The sequence below is a fragment of the Myxocyprinus asiaticus genome, chromosome 12 (genome assembly GCF_019703515.2).
Source record: "Myxocyprinus asiaticus isolate MX2 ecotype Aquarium Trade chromosome 12, UBuf_Myxa_2, whole genome shotgun sequence".
Lineage (NCBI taxonomy): Eukaryota > Metazoa > Chordata > Actinopteri > Cypriniformes > Catostomidae > Myxocyprinus > Myxocyprinus asiaticus.
This window is the reverse complement of record NC_059355.1, coordinates 5,202,410-5,225,034: the sequence shown is the minus strand read 5'-3', so window position 1 is coordinate 5,225,034 and position 22,625 is coordinate 5,202,410. Positions and strand designations below refer to the sequence as shown.

The 22,625-nt window shown below is 39.9% G+C and overlaps 1 protein-coding gene across 1 annotated transcript; it reads left to right on the top strand.

The window, feature by feature from the left end:
* Positions 1-684: 684 nt before the first annotated feature.
* Positions 685-21,300, top strand: LOC127448847 (sterol 26-hydroxylase, mitochondrial-like). The gene is made up of 9 exons (XM_051711694.1): positions 685-1,040; positions 6,895-7,085; positions 7,611-7,810; positions 8,751-8,948; positions 10,426-10,589; positions 15,870-16,036; positions 19,052-19,133; positions 19,272-19,478; positions 19,723-21,300. The coding sequence occupies exons 1-9, from the start codon at positions 798-800 to the stop codon at positions 19,837-19,839; spliced, it is 1,569 nt and encodes a 522-aa protein (XP_051567654.1). The 5' UTR covers positions 685-797; the 3' UTR covers positions 19,840-21,300.
* Positions 21,301-22,625: the final 1,325 nt, after the last annotated feature.

Sequence of the window (22,625 nt, the reverse complement as noted above, 5' to 3'; positions counted from 1 at the left end):
CCAGAGTGTGCACATTTAGAGAAATATGCTCATATGTTTAGATTTCTTAAAAAAAAAAAAAAAAAAAATACTTTCATATTTCCAGGTACATTTTGCGACAAATAAAGCAATTAACGGTGATCATTTTTAAAGAACGCTACATGGCGCTAGAGCGTTATTTTTGGCCAGCATTTAGCAGTCAATCATTATTTGATTTCATTTATCTCATTCATTATTCGTTTACACTTGCTCATTGTTTTATTGTTTCTTTTTTGTAAAAACTTTGCCATTACTAGTCTGTAAACTTAGCTGATACCATTTACTTTGCACTATTACTGTGTTAGGCCATTTTGAATGAAGTATCACATTTATTTATTTATTTATTTTGTTTGCCTTCTGGGACAATTCTCAAGTTCATCAGTACAGTCCAGTTGTCACAATAAAAAGTAATAAGTCGTTTTGCGGTTTACGGACACACTGATCGGGGCCCCCCCACACAAAGCATTGCTAAGGGCCCCCAAAAGACTAGGACCGGCACTGCCTGCAAGTTTTTCCGTTTCGGCAGATAAACAAATATTGGGCATGTTCCGTCTAATCCCCCGATCCGAAGGCTGTGCCTCAAAACCTAGTGAGCTGCAGACCTAGACAGCATTTTTGGACATCACAGGCTCTGGAGCGCAGTAGCATTTTCGGGCGTTATGCCTAAGTAGGCAGCTCACCAGATTTTGAGACACATCCGAAGAATCCCGCCCAGTGTTTGACATAAAACAACTGTGATGTGACAGTGCGCAGAACGAAAGCAACAGATCCCGCTAATCATGTTCTCCTCCGCTCTTGTAAGAGCCGATCACGTCGCAGCTCGTGGCGCTAGAAATTTTGCGCCAATTCATGAAGTCGTCGCGCGAACCCTGAAGTCGCAAACTAGCGATTTAAACTGGCAGAGCACATCAGCAGTGACAGGTAAACGCAAAACCATAGATGACCTACCGGGACCCAGTCTGGCCGCCACAGCGTACTGGCTTTTCGTGAAAGGATATGCGGATAAAAGTCACGCAATGCAGGTAAAACGTCTTTTTATGCATTTATTTCCAACGTTTAAAACAGCTATGAAGTTGGTTCAATATCAACACATGTTTGAGAGGTCAAGTGCTTTTTATGCCACCTCAGGGTAGAGTTTGGTTGCACTTTATAACTGTTATTAATACGTCACTACCAAATCAATAGTTTGTACATGATGCATATTTTACATACATAATAATTAAGTAGCCTAATTATCATGAACAAACATATCACAAACATAAACCATTTCGATTTTTATTGTGTGAAAATGATTTCTATACATTTTTTAAAAATAATTTCTGATATCCTGCAGTTGTGGCATCATTTTCATCACACCATAAAAATTTCCCCATAATAAAGTTTATTTATTTTTTATTTTTTTTCCAGAATCAGAATAATGAGCTTTATTGCCAAGTACACAAAAAAATTATTTTGAGGTGAAGTGAATATAGCAGAAAAGTGAATGGATTTTCTACATTGACCAAGTTTAAGCGTGAACTTGAAAATATTAAGTCAGTTTTACATTTGTTTTTTATTCAAACGTCTATGCTTTAGCTTGGAAGTAAATATTATTTATGATTATTTGTTATTTTTACAATTCGTCAACTTGTATCATTCCTAAAGTAGAAAGCCTTGTCGTATTTATTCACTAATTTGAGTAAATGTTCCTTAACTTTTTGAAGCTGTTGTTCCCAGCATGCATTGGGCTTGAATAATGAAAGAGTTTCTAATTACATCATCATCATCATAAAAAATCAAATAAAATAAAAAATCTGTTAATTATTACCATCATTCTGTTTCGTGCACTAAGTGTTGAGGTCTGCATTCGAATTGTGATCCAATTGCCAGTTGTTTCCTGTGGAAATCTTCCATATATCATGTGGTACATTATTTAATAAGTAATGAGAGTTCAAAATGTGTAATGTTGTTGTAAAATGTCCATTTAAATGGTACTAAACTTATTTAAATACTATTTACGTCAGATTTGTTAGTATAAGATACTGAAGTGTTTAAGTTAAAGTGAGTCTCTCACATCAGTCTGTTCAATCTTCAAACCTTTATTACTCTGGAGGTGTACAATTCTCTCAGCAATCCGGACTGTCCTTTAGAATGCCCGATTTAGTAGCCGAACCAGACCAAACCAGAGCTGAGTAGAACAGTATCAGCAGCGACTGTGGCAGGTTGAAATTCTTCAGCAGCTGAAGCACAACCTCTGCTGGGTCTTTTTTATGTGAGTCTATGTGGGTCTCCCACTTCAGGTCCTGTGAGATGATAGAGCCCAAAAGAGCTCAAAACAAATTAGTGTGCTTGTTCACCATGTCTACAAAAGTGTCAAGGAAAAGCATTCTTGAGAGGAAATTTGAGGGAAAAAAATAAAAAAATCGACGTAAATATTACTTGTAAGCAAAATATGTTTATTGGTCGTCATTTCCAATCAAGCTGTAATTTTGCCAAATTATGCAAAAATTGTGAAAGTATTATTTAATAATGTTTATTTAGGATACATAAAAAGAGTGCTGTAACATAAGCCATAGCAAGACAAAGGAATCAGACTTTACTTTCTGGAATTAAACAGTGCTAAAATTGCCCAAAGTTTAAGAAACAACCATAAATGTTCTAATCTCAAAGATTTAGGAAATGCTGGTGCTGAGAGCTGATAACCCCTTGTGGAATGAAGATATAGAGCTTTTACTCCGGATCACGTTAGATCAGTGTGGTGGCGGGGGCGTGGTTGAGTGTTTGTCTGGAGAGAGAGAAAGCAGTAAGGGTACACACACCTGAGTGCTATAATGTCTAACACCTGTTTCTGATTGCAGTAAGCACTTGGGAGAGTGATAAAAAGGGACCACGCCAGAGACGAAAAGAGAGAGAGCTACCAGACAGAAAAAGACTGTTGAATTGTGACTGTGATCTGCTGAGTGTTGTGCTGAAAAGCCATTTTTAGTTTGTCTAATTGAAGTTCTACATTTGAGTTAAAATCCCAAGTTTTCCGTTTCCTCCTTTCCCACCCAACGAACCTCTCACACTGGTGCCAAAACCAGGTCTTGGAGGAAGTATGCCAGCATGGAGTCCTCACAGTTGAAGGAAGTCATCAAGTCCCTCGCCAGTATGCACCATGCGCAACATCGGGCCCTGCTTGAGCGACGCCAGGACCAGGATCGTCAATTCCAGGAGGTGCTCCAAGCTCAAGCAGAGGACCGGTACGCGATCCGGAGCCCGGGCGGTCTTCGTCAGCTCCACGTCAGGATGACGTAAGGGAGGGGGAGGCTTTGGCCCTTCCCGTCCTTAGAGGATTTTCCGAAGGGGATTTCCCTCTAGAGCAGTCAAGAGACGAAACACTTAGACATGTCCTTGAGCAAGTGAAAGTTATTGATGGTCAACAGCTCCGGCCAAACATCGCACTTTCATATCCATATTTCGCTATTATAAAAGAGCTGTTGTATCGAGTGACGCAGGACGCTTAGACAAAAGAGGATACAACCCAATTGTTAATACCGCGGAGCCGTCGGGAAATGTTATTCCAGACGGCTCATTATAATCCGATGGCGGTTCACTTAGGGCAGGAAAAGACACTGAACCGACTAATGGCCTGATTCTATTGGCCGGGCATTCACGGGGATATTTGCAGGTGGTGTGTGGCATGCTGTGAATGTCAGCTACACCAAGAGCGCCATTGTGCCCCCTTCCGTTAATCGAGGTCCCTTTTGAAAGAATTGGCATGGACCTCGTTGGGCCATTAGAGCGGACAGCATGCAGACATCGATTTGTATTAGTTCTGGTGGACAATGCAACGCGATATCCAGAAACAGTGCCTCTGCGCAACATCTCAGCACGTAGTGTTGCGGAGGCACTCTTCAGAATAATCTCCCGAGTGGGGATTCCAAAAGAAATCCTCACTGATCAAGGCACTACATTTATGTCACGAACACTATGCAAACTGTACGAATTATTGGGCATTAAATCGATTCGCACTAGTGTTTACCATCTACAAACAGAAGGGTTGGTGGAATGATTTAATAAAACTCTGAAAAATAAGTTTGTGCACGAGGATGCTAGAAATTGGTATAAATGGCTCGAACCTCTGTTATTTGCAGTTCAAGAGGTCCCACAAGCCTCCACAGGGTTTTCTCCATTTGAGCTGCTGTATGGGTGGTGGCCGCGCGGCATGCTCAAAGTCATATGGGCTTGGGAGTAGGGACCTTCAAACAGTAAAAATGAAATTCAATACGTTCTTGATCTTAGAGCAAAACTCCACAGTTTGGGTCAACTAACACAGGAGAATTTGCTCCAAGCTCAGGAACGTCAAAGCCGACTGTATAACGGGTACTTGGCTAAGGGAATTTGTACTGGGAGATAAAGTGCTCGGATTACTCCCCACATTGAGCTCCAGATTACTCACCAAGCGGCGTGGGCCCTTTGAGGTCACACGACGAGTGGGAGATCTCGATTATGAGGTAAAACGAACAGATAGAGGTGATGCACGTCAAATATACCATCTCAACCTCCTGAAATTATGGTGGGAGGTGGTCCCTGTGATGTTGGCAACGGTAGTTCTGGAGAGGGCGGGGCTCGGACCGGAGGTGAACAGAAAAGCCAATCATGTCGCCCCGGTCACATGTAGAGTCCACCTCTCACCGTATCAAGTCACAGAGGTTGCCAAGTTGCAGAAAGAATTTGCAGATGTGTTTTCTCCTCTGCTGGGTCGTACAAACCTCATCCAGCACCACATCGAGACTGCGCCCGTGTTAGTGGTACGTAGCTGTCCCTACCGACTGCCTGAGCACAAAAAGAAAATAGTTCGGGAAGAATTAGATGCAATGCTGGATATGGGAGTAATAGAGGAATCCCACAGCAATTGGTCCAGCCTGGTTGTTCTAGTTCCTAAGAGTGAAGAGTCTGTATGGTTCTGTGTGGATTATAGGAAAGTCAATGCAGTGTCTACATTTTATGCATACCCAATGCCTCGTATTGATGAGTTACTCAATCGGTTGGGCATAGCTCGCTTTTACTCGACACTGGATTTGACAAAAGGTTATTGGCAGATCCCCTTAACGCCAATGTCCTGCGAAAAAAGGTTTTCTCCACACCGTTTGGCTTACACCAATTTGTGACACTTCTTTTCGGTTTGTTTGGGGCCCCGGCTATGTTTCAGCGCCTTATGGACCGAGTCCCCAGACCACCCTCTGCTTATGCCACTGCCTATCTGGATGACATCATTATATACAGTAATGTATTGGCACCGGCACATGCAGCATCTGAGGGCTGTTCTGAGGTCGCTGCGACAGGCGGGACTCACGGCAAACCCCAAGAAGTGCGCAGTTGGATGGGTGGAGGTATGGTATCTGGTTTTCCACTTGGGCCACGGGCAGGTCTGTCCCCAAATTGATAAAACTGCGGCGATTGCGACCTGCCCTAGACCTAAGACCCCAGTTCCTGGGGCTGGCTGGCTATTATAAAAAGTTTGTGCCTAATTATTCGGATGTCACCAGCCCGCTGACTGATCTCACTAGAAAAGGAGCTCCAGACCCGGTCCGGTGGACAGAGCAGTGTCAACAGGCGTTTGTGGCAGACCGCTTCTACATTCACCCAGTTTCTCTCTCCCTTTCATTTTACAGGTAGACGTTTCAGACAGGGGGTTGGGGGCAGTGCTCTCGCAGGTGGTGGAGGGGGAGGAACGCCCGGTGCTGTACAATAGTCGCAAGCTTTCACTGAGGGAGACTAAGTACAGCATCATTGAAAAAGTGTGTCTTGCCATCAAGTGGGCCATCCTCACTCTCCGGTACTACCTGTTGGGGCGGGCCTTCAGCCTCTGTTCAGATCATGCCCCACTCCAATGGCTCCACCGCATGAAAGATACCAACGCGCGGATCACCCGTTGGTATCTGGCTCTTAAGCCATTTAGGTTCGAGGTGGTCCACAGACGGGGCCGCAGATGGCTGTCGCGGACTTCCTTTCCAGAAATGGGGAGTGGTGGGCAGACCGGATGACTCCCCGGCCTGAGTCGGGCGGTGGGGATATGTGGCAGCGGGGTGTGGTCGAGCGTTCGTCCGGAGTGAGATAAAGTGGTAAGGGTGCACACACCTGAGCGCTGTAATTTCTAACACCTGTTTCTGATTGCAGTAAGCACTGGGGAGAATGCCAGAGACGAAAGGAGAGAGAGCTACCAGACAGAAAAAGACTGTGTTGAGTTGTGACTGTGATCTGCTGAGTGTTGTGCTGAAAAGCCATTTTTAGTTTGTTTAATTGAAGTTCTACCTTTGAGTTGAAATCCCAAGTTTCCTGTTTCTCCTTTCCCACCCAACGAACCTCTCACAATCAGATCTCGGGGCACATTTAGAAGGGGGTGGTCTCAAGATGAGCTATAAAGCACCATTATGTCCCAGACCTAGAGCAAGGCACTTAAAGAAATGTTCCAGGTTCAATACAAGTAAAGCTCAATCAACAGCATTTGTGGCATAATATTGAAAACCACAAACATTTAGCTGTTGATTAAGCTTAGCTTGTACTGAACCTGGAACATTCCTTTAAAGGGGTTATATTATTACCTTTTCATTGATCTTTCAAGTCTATTGTTCTATTAATCCACATTTTAAATTTCAGAACTCAAAACTTCCTCCCCATTAAAAAAAAAAAAAAACATTTAGTGAAACTAGGGTACAACACAGCCCTAGACTCTGTAAACAGCAAAACAGTATCTGAGTGTGGCCTGTGCATGTTAGTTCCTCTGTTTGTTTGAACTTCTGGCTCAACTGAAATTTGGTGTTTGGCCAAATGTTATAAGTGTCCCTTTGAGTAAAGGTGTAAGCTAAATTACAAATTACCAATATACAGTGATTTTTTTTCTCCATTTTGTAGGTGGAGCACAAACGCCTGTATGGTCCAATCTGGCGCTCCCGGTTTGGGCCATTTGATTTGGTGAATGTAGCGACAGCAGAACTGATCGCACAGGTCATCAGACAGGAGGGCCGGTACCCGGTGCGGACGGACCTGTCACACTGGAGAGAGTACAGAGACATGAGGGGACAAGCGTATGGACTTAATGTGGAGTATGCATGTCTCTCTTACCCACACATTTACACAATGGACTATCACACTGCTTAGTGCCAAAGAGAATAAATGTGTCAACATGCTCAAAATCAAGACTTTTTGTTCATTTGATCAGCTTTTCTGCCCCAGCTTACTACAGTTTATGGATTACCTTCACTTTAAAGCAATAGTTCACCCAATAATAAAAAATGATGTCATTTTTTACCCACCCTCATGTCGTTCCAAACCCGGGCTTGCGGTCGTTTCAATCGTACTCTTTCGGTTGGCCGTTGCAGGCCCCCCTCTCTCCCCAGAGGCCCCATTGCGGATATATAGAAAAGAGTTTGGTTGTTTTCATTTTTGCGACTATTTTAACGACACATTTAATACCTTACACTACTATTCAGTGGCATTTTTTTTTCTCCCATTTGCTTAGAGTGTGTTATATTTTTTGATTTTGATGGTATTTTGTTATCATTTCTTTCAAGTGTTTTGCATTCCTTTGTAATTGACCCATCTGGAATCTTTCTATCTGCATCTCTCAGCACAGGCCCTGAGTGGTATCGCATGCGCAGTGCTCTGAACCCAAAGATGCTCATTCTGAAGGAAGTATCAGCGTATGCGCCCATCATTCACGAGGTGGTGTCTGATCTGTTAAAGCGCTTGGAGCTTCTGCGTCTGCGCAGTCAGGACCAGGTCACCATCAACGACCTGGCCGCTGAGCTCTACAAATTTGGCTTTGAGGGTGTGTATGGCCCTGTATACATCTGGTATTTCCATCCTTCTCAATATGATCCAATCATGCCTCCTGGTAAAAATGTCTGCATTCGTTTTGTGATGCACGTGTCTTTTTGCTGTGAAATCTTTCCTGATTTTGCTAAAGTGCTTTTATAAAATTATAAACTTCACATTTGTGTTTAAACCCTCCAAAAATTGGCCCCCATTCACTTCTAATGTAAGTGCCTCACCGTAACCTCGATATTTGCTTTTTTAAAGAAAAGGAGCGACGAGTTGAAATTAATTTTTGTGGTAATCGACATTATGCAACAAATGCTGTTGATTGAGCTTAACTTGCATTGAACCCAAAATATTCCTTTGATAGAAAGGGGGTCGGTTTGCGGTTTACGGACACATTAATGGGGGCCCCCCACACAAAGTATTGCTAAGGGCCCCCAAAAGGCTAGGACCGGCACTGCCTGCAGGTTTTTCCGTTTCGGCAGATAAACAAACACTGGGCGAGTTCTAATCAGAGGTGATCCTAGGGACTCTGGGGGCCCTAGGCAAAAAGAAAAAAAGTGGGCCCTTCTGAATGCCCAAATATGATACAACAGGCTTTTGAGATATATCTCTCATTTATTATTCCATTCCATTCCATTCATGCCCACCACAATAAAAAAACACAGCTTTGAAAAGACTGACATTTAATTTTTATAAGATATATTTCAAGTGGGAACTGATATGTATTTTTATATATATATATATATATATATATATACTGATACATTTTTGTTTCCAGTTAAGGAAAATGTTTTCAATAAGCTTTTTCTGTAGATTTTGTTGACGATACAATAGCACTGGATATAGAAGGGCTGCAATATCCCAGAGCTGTTTGCATTGATGTTGGAAACAAATCTAACTGAGCCTAATCTGCTTTTTACATCGACTCTCTTTGTTTCTCTGTTCAGGAATCTCCTCTGTCCTGTTTGAAACACGGTTAGGTTGTTTACAGGAGGATATTCCCACAGACACTCTTCGCTTCATATCTGCTGTTAACGACATGTTGACGCTCTCTGAGACTGTTCTATTCTTCCCGCGCTGGACACGTCGCATCCTCCCCTTCTGGAAACGGTTTGTCCAGGCGTGGGATGACTTGTATGACGTAGGTATGCTGAGGTGAAGAGCGACTGTGTATGTGAATGAATGAATCAAGTACATCTTAGGGATGAGCAAGACTACATGTTTTCATAATCGACTAGTCGTCGTTGTCTGAACGAGTCATTTAGGGAACCCCTGTATAATTAGGCAGGTTGGATGTCATGTTCTCCAATCTCCAGACACCAATCTGATGCATTTCTTATGGGGCGTTCACACAGGATGTGTTCCTGTGTTCAAAGACAGCGCGACGGAGTGCAACAGAACACAGGGGTATCGAGAGTCATTTTTAAAAGAGCTATTTTTTACTTGACATGTCTTTAAGGTGCACTCAGTAATGTTTCAAAAAAAAAATGTACTCAAGAAATTAATAGTAATTTTGAAACACATCTCACTCACATGAGATGAGGGCTAGTTCGAATCACAGGGTGTGCTGAGTGACTCCAGCCAGGTCTCCTAAGCAACCAAATTGGCCCAGTTGCTAGGGAGGGTAGAGTCACATGGGGTAACCTCCTCGTGGTTGCTATAATGTGGTTCGTTCTCGGTGGGGTGCATGGTGAGTTGAACGCGGATGCCCCGGTGGATGGCGTGAAGCCTCCACACGCACTATGTCTCCGTGGCAACGCGCTTAACAAGCCACGTGATAAGATGCGCGGGTTGATGGTCTTAGACGCGGAGGCAACTGGGATTCATCCTCCGCCACCCGGACTGAGGTGAATCTCTACGCGACCACGAGGACTTAAAAGCGCACTGGGAAATGGGCATTCCAAATTGGGTGAAAAAAACAAAAAAGGAAAAAAAAACAAAAGCTGTTTTATTCTACATGGGGCAGGGGCACCCTCATGGGGGCTGCCATTTTAGAATCACATGACCAGCTGAATACTACTAGCTTAAACTCAGTAATCGTCTTGTTATTGGACACTTTCTCACTTGGATTAAATTGATCATGGCTGATTGTGAACAGTGAATTTCTACAATGGCATCTGTGACTGAAAACTATTGATTTTAAATGATGCTGCATCCACACCACTAGGTGTCACTGTAAGTTCAAGATGACACGAGCAAAAAGTTACTGAGTGCACCTTTAAATTTTAACACTTATAGTGCAAGACAGTGTTATGAAATGCAATTTAAAAACCAAAGACATCTGCATATGTTCATCAATAATACAGACTGAATCCAAAAAACACACAGCCCTTCAATACGGTAATTGACTGATTTTCAGCACCTTTTACAACACACTGTCGACGTGTTGAATCATTGTCTTTGGTAATCGAACACATGTCGCAAGCGCTTACAAAAGAGCTTAAACTGTATTGAACCCAGAAGTTGGTTAGGATAATAAAAAATGTCACCTAAATGACTGCATGTGTGACACATCTGATATGGTGGAGTTGAAGGACAAATCAGATTGGGAAACAGCAGCATAACCCATTGCTGATTCTATCTGTCTGTGTGTTTGTGTGTGTGACTTCTACTGTTGTTCAGCCCGACATCTGATTGACAAGAAGGTGAAGCAGATACAAGCTCAGATTGATCGTGGAGAGCAGGTGGAGGGCATGTATCTCACATACCTGTTGTCCAGCAACAAACTCAGCTTAGCCGAGGTGTATATCAGCATCACAGAGCTTCTGCTGGGTGGTGTGGATACGGTAAGAACAAAGAAGTACAGTAGATCAAACAGTGTGTGTTTCTGTTACTCAGAAGTTAGTCATGTTACAGATGTAATTTAATTGATGTAATTAGTTGGTGTTTCCCAACTATACGTGCAGAAACCAAGAAAGAAATTAGCTACCTGTGATAGGGAAGCGCAAACACAAATAGGCCCTGTTCCAAAACCTAGAGCAAAGTGCATTGGAAAATCAACTTACCATTGATTTTGCTAGAATATGATGTTAAAGGGGTCTCGACAGGCCTTCTTTAAGTTATTTTAATATGTTCCTTGCGGTTCACTTATAATAGTAGTAAAGTTTTTTGCTTAAAACACAGTCATATATTTGTAAAACATGATCATTTTCCACCCATATTCTGACCCTCTGTCAGAAATGCTCAATTTTGGTGCTGCTTCTCCTTTAAGACTTGACAGTAAACGCCCACTATTATGATTGGCTCTCTGCTCTTGATTGACCTGCTCTCTCTACTTGCCATCTCACTGTTCACCGCTACTGGGCGGGGCTACGGAAGTGATAAGGTGAAGTAGGCGTTGATGTGGAGGAGGACAAATCCAACTGTCTACCACAGTGTGACATAATATTGTGGAGTAATTCGAGAACTAATTGCTTTGGTGGCTTGGTTTCAAAAAATGCTCTTTTTGCAGTGAGGAGGAAGTTTTGAGTTCTGCAACTTGCAGTATGTTTTTATAGTGCAATGACCTCTTATATGTTTAAAGATCAAGGAAAATGTTATTCTTCACATCATGACCCCCTTAGCCTGTTGCTGAACTAACAAAATGGTCCTGTAAGCATACAAATACATAGCACAAACAAATATTGAGTGAATTTTTTTTTATCTGTGTATTTTATAAAACGGCACGCTATTTCTCCCAGATGCAGCTGCAATTTAATCTAAGCACAAACGCAACATTTTGAGCAGATTTGTCCATTATTTTAGTGGATTACCTATATTAATCTGAGCTGCAGATGTCAGACACACTGAAGAAGATCCGTGAATTTCTCATGCTTGTGAATATATCCGCTTTTTTAATTTTTCCAATTGGACGGTTTTTCCTTTTAAAGCCGATTTGATCCGATCACAAAACATTTTAGACCCCGTTGAAATCACCAAAAATGCATCTTAATACCAGGTTTAAACGGGGTCTTAGGCCATATCCACACATTTTCAGTTTCTTAATGTCTTCGTTTTCCAAAGTATGCGGTTATGGAGAGCGTTTTCTAAATGCTCCGTTTTCCATGGAGGAAAATGCCATTCTAGTGTGGATGAGAGGGCGTAAACTTAATGAAATTAATGCGTTTCCAGGTGTAACCGTATCCAATGCTGGGCGGATTACTTGTGAATTGTAATCAGGTACCGATTACAAATTGCATGACAAAAAATTCAATCAGTAACGTAAGCTTGTAGATTACATTTTTGGAGTAATCTAATCTGATTACTTTTGGATTAATTTTGGATTACTTTCAACTGACGCATGGTTTAATCGTTCGAGGGGTGCTTATATCCTCAAATTCAGATAAATGATTGCAAATGCAAAAGTATGAATGTTATATTCATGTTTTCCCTCGTGATGCTAATTGAGGTCTAGGCCCTCTATCAACGACAGACTCAAATATGTTTGAGTTTAACAGGCGTTTCTTACTGGAGTTTATAAAATTATGGACAGGCACATTAACATAAATGTGGTCATGCAATTTCACCATTTCACAAACGCCATCCATGTGGAGTAAGATATCAGACCACTTATATTTGTGAGTCAGCGTCACAAAAAAGTCTCAAAGTTTTCATTACACATGAAGTGGATCATATACACTACCGGTCAAAAGTTTTGAAACACTTACTCATTCTTTATTATAATTTTTTTTTTACATTTTAGAATAATAGTAAAGTCATCAAAACTATGGAATAACATAAATGGAACTATGGGAATTATGTTGTGACTAAACAAAATCCAAAATAAATCAAAACTGTGTTATATTTCAGCATCTTCAAAGTAGATTTGCAGACATGTACTCTTGACATTTTCTCAACCAACTTCTTGAGGTATCACCCTGGGATGCTTTTTAAACAGTATTGAAGGAGTTCCCATCTATGTTGGGCACTTATTGGCTGCTTTTCTCTATTATTTGGTCCAAGTCATCAATTTCAAAAACTTTTTTTTTTTAAATTAAATTTTAGTTTTGTAATGAAACAAATTAATATGGTGGCACAATTATATTTTTGTCTACAAAACTAATTTCAAACATTTAAGCATACGCCTTCAGATCAAAAGATTTTTAAGATCATGTGAAACATTTCAGTCAAGTGTTTCAAAACTTTTGACCGGTAGTGGTACATTTTTCGAGCCAGCCCATTTGGCACCAACAATCATGCAACGGTCCAAATCACTGAGATCACATTTTTTCCGCATTCTGATGGTTGATGTGAACATTAACTGAAGCTCCTGACCCGTATCTGCATGATTTTATGCACTTCACTGCTGCCACACGATTGGCTGATTAGATAATCGCATGGATGATTGTTGATGTCAGATGGGCTGGTTTGAGTATTTCTGTAACTGCTGATCTCCTGGGATTTTCACACACAACAGTCTCTAGAATTTACTCCGAATGGTGCCAAAAACACCACAGTTCTGTGGACGGAAACGCCTTGTTGATGAGAGAGGTCAACAGAGAATGGCCAGACTGGTTCGAACTGACAAAGTCTACAGTTACTCAGATAACCGCTCTGTACAATTGTGGTGATGGACAAAAACCTTCCAAAGACATTGCGACATGGATATATCACACAGAGTGATAATTCAAGTAATAATTGAAAAAAATGTGTTTGAGTTGGTTAGAAAACATGCAAACATGCCTCCAAATGCTTTAGATTTGATGTAGAATCCTTCGCAGTTGACAGGATATTAACTTATGGAAGGCAGAGTTTGCATTGCACAGTGATGTTTTTGCCCCGTGTCTTCTTAAAAATGAAGTTATCTCTATAGATCCAGTGGTTAAATGCTGAGGTAGACCGCTCCTTCACTTGATTGGCTAGTAGCGAGTATCAGTTCTGAGTGCAATACCACAACCCTCCCCCTCTTTTCCGAAAACACTCGAAGACTTACTGAACTTTTATCAGAGGTATGCTGATGTAGAATATAAAATGTAAAAGATTAAAAAAAAGAGAATGATTAGGATGGTCAATAAATTATTAACATTTTACTGCTATTCCCTTGTTAATATATAATCATGTAATCTATAAAAAGTAACTGTAATCCAATTAGGAGTATTTTAAATTGTAATGTAATCCAATTACATGTACTTGATTTTTGTAATCTGATTACTTAATCCAGATTACATGTAATCTGTTACTGCCCAGCACCAACCGTATCATGGTAAAAAAATCCAGCTTCAGTTTTGTAAGATAAACTCAATTTTAAAAGTTGATAAAACTATCTAGAGAGTACTTAATCAATAGTCAACTTTTATGCCAAGTCAGAGAAACTTAAAATTTTAAACAGTGAGCATATACAATGTCACGTTTGGTGGTGAAGATAGAACCTACAGGCTTTTGAGCATGCAAAGTTTGATCACTGATGCCCCCACCCCCCAATGTATTTATGATATGTTAATATTTATAAGTAATCTTTTCATCTGGATGTTGGATTGTATATTGTTAAATAGTAACCTTACGCTACTAGTTGAAAAAACTGCATAGGATTGTCCTTGACCCTCTGTGAAACTGAAACTTCAGTATTACAGTTGTATGTCTATAAAGCCAGCGATACTGCAGTTTCGACTACTGGATAACATCTGTGGGAACCATATAAGGCTAAGCCCTATGAACTTCACATTGTTGCATCTGCTACTGAGCATCCCCACTGGAAAAGCACTGTGGCTGAAGGCAATACCCACAATCCCTTGCGCTTTAATTTATTTAATGGATAAAGTTATTATAAGTGCGTTGAGGACATGTAAATCATTTGTAAATAATGTGTTTTGAATTAATAGATGTTTTAGCTTTATGTGTGTTTTTAATGTTGTTTTGCTGTAAAAAGTTACATATTATCTTGGTATGGCTGACACGTGATCTTATAAAAAATGTGGATCTGCTTAATAAAGAATACCTTTCATTTTCAAGAATATAGAACATTATATAGAAAATGGACAGCCGTTCTTTAAAATGCAAGTATATGGAACTTCATAATAAAGTTGGCTAAACTTATTGTATTGAGTTTATGGAACTTACAATCCAACTTGAATGGTTAAGTTAGTATAACTAATTTGCCTGAAGCTGAGTAAACTTAAAATGTGTTGCAGCTGGTTGCTTTACTTTTTTTAAGGGTACTCAAATTTGTATTTATTTATTTTTTACAGTAGGGTGGATGTGGCCTTAGAATTTCATCCCCAAAAGTAGGTATCTTAGAAGCCAAAATAACCATCTCTACCTTTCAGAATAGTTTCGGGAGCATCCCTAAAATACCTTAAAATGCTACCTAGGCAGCTCACTAGTTTTTGGAACAGAGCCATACACACACACACACACACATCAAAGAAAGCCATTACTCTCAACCTTGATATTTGTGGATAAGTAATAAAACTTATACTGATGCTATAATGGATTGGTTGTTTATGACCTTGAGTCTGTCAATGTGAATTGCTTCAGTTTAATTGTGTCCCACATTCACCGATACAGACAGGTATGATAACCTGCTATGCAGCATTCCTTGTTGTCTTGACCTGTTTCTGTGCACGTTATGATAGCTTTGTGTTGATAATGAGAAAGAGAGTACAACGAACATTGCTGCCCCACCCCCTCACCACTTGGGCATAATTCACTTAACCAATCAAATGTCTGTATCGTTAAATCAGCCGAGTTTCACGCCTCCACCGGGCTCTCCCTTGCCCCAGTCACTCTCCCCGAGCTTCTAATCACCTGCACACAGTTTCACTAGCAGTCAACAACAGCTCAAGTACCCGTCACAGCCACACAATCACTGTCTAGTCTCCCTTAGGATCACACAGACCTCACTACTCTTCCACAGCAGTGTCATCTGTCTTCGTGCTCTCATCATCATTGTTATTTATCATCAGTGTCTGTCTACAGCGAACTGTATTATTCTAAAAATCATCATTCTTCTCACCTGTTCTCTTACCTGTGTGTCAAAGTTCCCGCATCTGGGTTCACCATCCATCTGCGTGTGTTGCCTTCCTAACACTGAGGTCTATAAAGAGATTATTTGATAATATGTTTTACAGTCTTTTCTTTGTGCTCGACAGACCTCGAACACACTATCATGGACCTTATACCACCTTGCGCGTGAATCAGAGGTACAAAAACGCCTCTATGACGAGATTGTGTCGGTGTGTCCTAATAAAGAGCCGCCCACCACAGAACACCTGACCAGGATGCTCTACATGAAGGCGATTATCAAAGAAACTCTCAGGTAGGGGTACATACACTTACTTATTTTGAAATGACAGAGACTTGGCTCTGTTACAATCCTCTAAATTTAAGTATTTTCCAAATTAAGCTTTTTATAGCCTACATTCACTAGATTAAAACTATTGGAAACTATGAGCAAAGATTTTTGCAGATAACCGATAATTCCAAAAAGCAACTATCGGCTCCGATTAATCAGTAAAACCGATATACCGGTCTATCTCTAGAGGGTTTTATGTGTGTATGAGAGTGACAGATTGTTAGGATACAGCTTGGGTGCAAGATTCTTTAATTTAACACCATCCAATAGAAGATGTTGTGGTATCTTAATGGTGTTTTAATGTTTGATCAATATTTTATGATTCATCACCCATGAATAATTAAGTCTAAGGTCAGTGAGCTAAATTGAGGGTAACATTTCTAAATCTGTGAGTATTGATTGCTAAATGAAAAGTACAGTTTCTAAATCAGTGATTACTGATTGATAAAAGGAGGATGTCGTTTTTTAAATATGTGAGTACTGATTGCTGAATGGAGGGTGCAGTGTACGAAGTACCGCTTGATTAATTGAGGGTAGAGTTTTAAGTCACTGGACATAAAAAATGTTTAAATGTTTTTTCGCATTTGTTTTTTTTGGGGGGGATTTTTCCCCTTTTTCTCCCAATTTGGAATGCCCAATTCCCAATGTGCTTTTAAGTCCTTGTGGTCGTGTAGTGATTCGCCTCAATCCGGGTGGCGGAGGATGAATCCCAGTTTCCTCCGCATCTGAGAACATCAAACCGCGCATCTTATCACGTGGCTTGTTGAGCGCTTTGCCATGGAGACATAACGCGTGTGGAGGCTTCACGCCATCCACCGCGGCAACCACACTCAACTCACCATGCGCCCCACTGAGAACGAACCACATTATAGCGACCACGAGGAGGTTACCCCATGTGACTCTACCCTCCCTAGCAACTGGGCCAATTTGGTTGCTTAGGAGACCTGGCTGGAGTCACTCAGCACGCCCTGGATTTGAACTAGCGAACTCCAGGGTTGGTAGCCAGTGTATTTTACCACTGAGCTACCCAGGCCCCGACTGGACATTAATTGTTAAACTGAGGGAATAGTTTACAAATCCACAAGTACAGTTTATAAAATGAGAGCATAGATTTCATAATTGTGGGCAGAGATTATTAGTTCTCAATTTATTTATTTATTTATTTATTTGTAATCGTACGGCGCCCTGGAGCTACATATTTATATGCACAATAATTCAGCAAGTACGAGTTATGGAATTAATTCAAGTGGTGAAGTTTTATGAAGCTGATTGTGCAAATGTGTGGATTAATTTTGGTTAGATGTTGAATTTCATTGGGTCCCCTGAGTCACAACATTGAAAATATCTCTGAAGCATTTGGAAAGCAGATGAGAGTTTCCCTTGGAAAGACCCCTTTAAGAGAGAAATTAACTCTGGAACGATTTTGGTTTGTAATTGCAATGGCATGTATAATCTTGTAACAGCTTGAATGTTTTGTTAAAAATAGTGAGTCAGTATGGTTTAAATAATTGTACTGTATAAAGAGGGTGATTTCCTTTTTCCTTGATTTCCACTAACAATATTTGTCAAAGTTTTTTTTTATATTTTATAATTAATTTTTTTTCATGACTATTTTCCACACTCTCTCTGATCCTTATAAGTAAACAGCCATTGATTTTGTGCTGTGCCTGGAAGACTTCTATGTAAATGCCCTTTTCACATGTGAAATGAGTAACAGTGCTTTGCTGTGGTCACATGCAAGCTGCAGGTTTGCTGTCAGTTTCAATTTAATAAAAATAATAATAATAATACATTTTATTTGTATAGCACCTTTCATGCATCAAGTGCAGCTCAAAGTACTTCACATATCAGAAATGGTCAGAAATTAAAAGTAAAGTAAAAAAAAAAAAATGACTATAAAAATAAATCAATTATTAAAAAATATATAATTATAAAAAAATATATTTTTTTTTTAAATTAAGGCAATAATAAGTAAAACATTAAAGTAAATAAAGAAAACTACTAAGTAAACATTCACACAAACACTCACTATGGTCCTAATAAAGTGCCCAACTAGGTCTTCTGCTGTTGTAGCCCATCCGTTGTGCATTCTGAGATGCTATTCTGCTCACTACAGTTGTACAGAGTGGTTATCTGAGTTACCGTAGCCTTTCATTTCGCTCGAACCAGTCTGGCCATTCTCCGTTGACCTCTCCCATCAACAAGACGTTTCTGTCCGCAGAACTGCCCTTCACTTGATGTTTTTGTTTTTAGCACCATTTGGAGTAAACGCTAGAGACTGTTGTGTGTGAAAATCCCAGGAGATCAGCAGTTACAGAAATACTCAAACCAGCCCATCTGGCACCAACAATCATGCCACTGTCGAAATCACTGAGATCACAATTTTCCCCATTCTGATGGTTGATGTGAACATTAACTGAAGCTCCTGACCCATATCTGCATGATTTTATGCATTGCACTGCTGCCACACGATAGGCTGATTAGATAATCGCATGAATAAGTAGGTGTACAGGTGTACATAATAAAGTGCTAATTAAATGCTTTTTAAAAATGTGGATAATATTTTTTCTGCCCCATTTTTCAATAACACACACTTTGCAAAGTGTCGCAAAACAATCTTCACTCAAATGAGCCCTATGCACTGCTAAGATCAGAGTAAAGAGATCAGAGACCCTGTTAAAAGTAAACTTCAGCTAATGTAGGGATCCTTCAGGATATACCTAGGAGGAGGACTTTTACACATGTATGGTTAGCTCTTCTGGTGTTTAGGAATAATAGCATCACTGTGACTGGGAGAGCTAAGTTAATGATTACCAAATAAGTGTTATTGCCATGTAAATTTAGGCACTTGTGTGTTAATGCATTTGATTTTTTGGACATCATAAATGCAATGATTTTGGAAAGAGATGTTTTCGCACCTTGGCTTCAATAGTACAATAGACAATTTGATTTCTCTTGATATGACCCCTTTAATCATAGGATGTATCCTGTTGTCCCTGGTAATGGACGCCTGACTGTGGACACGGAAGTAATTGTGGATAATTATTGGTTCCCTAAGAAGGTAACCACTTGTTGTGTCAGACATACATGTACAAAGAGTCTGAAATAGTATACCTAACTCTATATCTAATTTAATATTTCAAATCCTAACTCCAGTGTTTGTGTTCTCTCTTTCTCCCTATCGTTCATTCTCTCACAGACACAGTTCCATCTTTGCCACTACGCTGTGAGTCACGATGAAAGTGAGTTTCCGAATGCAGAGCGCTTTGTTCCAGAGCGCTGGCTGAGGGGGAGCCCGTGTCGCTCTCAGCATCACCCTTACAGTTCAGTCCCGTTTGGGGTTGGCGTACGGGCCTGCGTGGGAAAGAGGGTTGCAGAGCTGGAAATGTACTTTGCACTGAGTAGAGTGAGTATGATCCATTCGCAGATTATCTGTAGGTTCCATTTCTGTTCCAAAATACTCTGTGTTAGACCAAGAACAAAAGCAAAGAAAAGAAAAGAAATCTCTCGCTGGCTTTCATTGTGCTTTTTTAGTCTGCGTACTCATATCTGTGTCTTAATAACTAATTTGAAGTTGATGTTTAAACTTTAGGCATCTCGTTATCTCTCTCAGTGTCATGAATTTAACCCTTGGTCTTTTGATCCCGCAGCTGATTCAACATTATGAGGTTAAAGCCGAGAAAGGGGCCCCACTGATAGAGCCCAAGACCCGAACCCTGCTCATTCCCTCTAAACCCATTAACCTGCAGTTTATCCCTCGGGCCTGAAGAGAAACCACCAAGCTAATCAAATATGATTAAATAACTCCTGCGGGGTCTCAGCCACAAACCTGCTTTTGAGGTATTGCCTATCTAGGGTGGAAGATGGAAATGGGCCAGTCAAAAATATTAAAGTCTAATTTTGATGCTCATAAATATTGAGCTCAACTATTTTAATAAATAGTTACAGATGAGGACTTGGATTGTCTTCTGAGTATTTAAACAAGCTTTCGCCAAGCTTTTTCCCTCGCCAAGTTTGTTTCTATCCAGTGTTCCTTGCAATGCTATAAGTGCTCTTATAAGAGAGACGAAGACTGTCTTTGTGCTGCTGGCAGTGACTGAACAAAACTGAGCTGTTTAGCATCTGATCGAGCGAATTCGTTTTTTACTGAGGGTCATGTTTTTTTTGCTGCTTTCACTGTAATTTGTCATTTAATTCATGGTATTAATACAGATTATGAACTTATCATGATTTGACTGAAATGGACATATTCATAATTTGAAAACACGCTTTTCCCTTTGATATTTTTTCATTAAAAAGCATAAAGGGAGGAAACGTGAGAGTGGATCAATTAGTGCTGATGTTTTTGAGCACGGTTGAAAGCTAAGGACAGAAAATGTAATTCAGTATTTAATTACAAATTATATTACCAGTATAACAATTTAAGGGGAAAGTTTCATTGAAACAAATAACACTGCATTAATGACAACCTGCCCTCAAGCTGGCATGGACTCCACAAGTTTTCGGATCTACTGTATGTTATCTCAACATGAATTGAGAAAGTTCCAAGGGAATCTAAGCTTTTGTACAAAGGAGTTGACATGGTTAATGCAACAAGCTTTTTTACATTTGATCAGTGCCATAAATAGTGTAGAATCTTCAACATTTTCAGAATCTTTAAACTTTATGTCCATGTTTAAATGGAATCAATATGGACTTTTGAACCCCAGCTCTTGGTTAATTTATTTAAATAAATCTGTTGCCAAATTGCCTGCATGTTGGCTTACATCTTGATTTTTTTTTCTTTCAAATGTCATACTCATTTTATGTTGTGATAACCACTGTAATGTCATTGTAATAGATGAAATATTCTTATGTAGATCAAGAGCAGTTGATCAGTGAGTTTCAGTTGCAGTGTAGTAATATTGCAACAAGGATGTCCAGTAGAGTTATTCAATACACAATTGCATGCGGTTCTCAGTTGCTCAAGTGTTTAACTGAGGAAGCCACTTGGATGAGTGGCAGCGCATTGAGCAACTGAACTACAGTAGTATAGCTACTTGACAATTTTGATGGCTTGGATCACTGATATCTTTCATAGAAATATTACAACAAATAACAGCGAATAATACATTATGTTTGGAAAAATTTGTTTCAAATAATAATGACACTTTCTGTTATACCAAACACTGTGTACTCTTTAAGTGCAAAAGCATTTTAATAAATGGCTTTGGGTAAAATTGGCTAAACCTGACTCTAAAATGTTCTTGAGTAATCAGATGATACAGATTGAGCAAGCCTACCCCCTCGTGGCCTTTTATGTACTACTTGTGGACTCAAAAGTGAAGTGTGTAATTTCTGCCACACTAGGTATGGAGGACCAAGTCTGCCAATATAAAAATATATATATATATTTGAAAATAAATTTTTTAAAATGAAAAAGTGTACATAGAATATAAATTAATACATTTTCAAATGTGACAAATGACAAGGGTTGGAACGGTATGAGATTTTCACGGTACGACAACCGTCTCAGAAAATATTACGGTTTCACGGTATATGGCATTACACAATTATTATTATCAGTTACAATGACCCTTAAAGGAGTGAAAACAGAAGTTTTTTTTTTTTTTGGTTGAACAAACGCTTCGTTAGGGCCAGAGCACTGATGGTGCGAGGGCTCTATTGTTCTTCTAGGCGTTTATTATTTTTTTCTCAAATGAATCACATTTTTGAGGGCCTAAACATACTCGAAAACTCCTGAAACTTTGCACACATCTCAGAAATGGGGAAAATTTAATATTGGTTTTAGAATTAATTTTGGCAAAATGGCTCGATAACACCACCTAACATATTTCAACGAAGCAGCCCTCATGCCACGTTTCACCTACGTGTAAGAAAATCAGTAGGCATATGTAACATGTCAACACGTACAAAAAAGTCTCTTAGAACCATATCCTAAACCCAACAGGAAGTCAGCCATTGTGATTTTTCTCTTCAATTTTTGCTTAGTTTTTGACATTTCCAGGCCTCATACTTTAACGAACTCCTCCCAGAGATTAAATCAGATCAACATCATATTCGGTCAGTCTAATCTAAAGGCCTTGGCGATGCTAAATTGAGTTTTCTTTGAATGGCGTGTCCGTGGCGGCCTGATAAAGTTTGATGTTTTGCCATGAAACAGGAAGTTGTTATAACTCAAACATAAAATGTCCAATCTGCTCCAAACTTTACATGTTTTATAAGAGTCCCAGCCTGAACACTTCTATATGCCAATATTCAGTTATAGTCATAGCGCCACCTTCTGGCAACAAGAAATGACATGTTTTACACTGTGATACACTCTTAACATTTAAGTGCTAAAAAATGCTAAAACAATTTGGAGTGACATTCCCTTGGCACAGCAGCCCCAACGTGCACCAGGGTGCGAGGGCCCATTCATCGCTGCTTGCAGCTTTAATTATAATTGAAACTTGAAACCATTTTTTTTAATGGAAGTATGTGAAAAAAAGTCTCCCTTTTGAAAATAAATAGAATAAATAAGAATGCTAACAGAATTATAATAATAAATCGA

Bases quoted from the DNA above. Each gene is read 5' to 3' on its own strand.
- LOC127448847 (XM_051711694.1), top strand. From the start codon at position 798: ATGTTCTCCTCCGCTCTTGTAAGAGCCGATCACGTCGCAGCTCGTGGC. The intron at 16,037-19,051 runs GTAGGGGTACAT...CTTTAATCATAG, and splicing joins ATTATCAAAGAAACTCTCAG to GATGTATCCTGTTGTCCCTG. The intron at 19,134-19,271 runs GTAACCACTTGT...ATTCTCTCACAG, and splicing joins ATTATTGGTTCCCTAAGAAG to ACACAGTTCCATCTTTGCCA.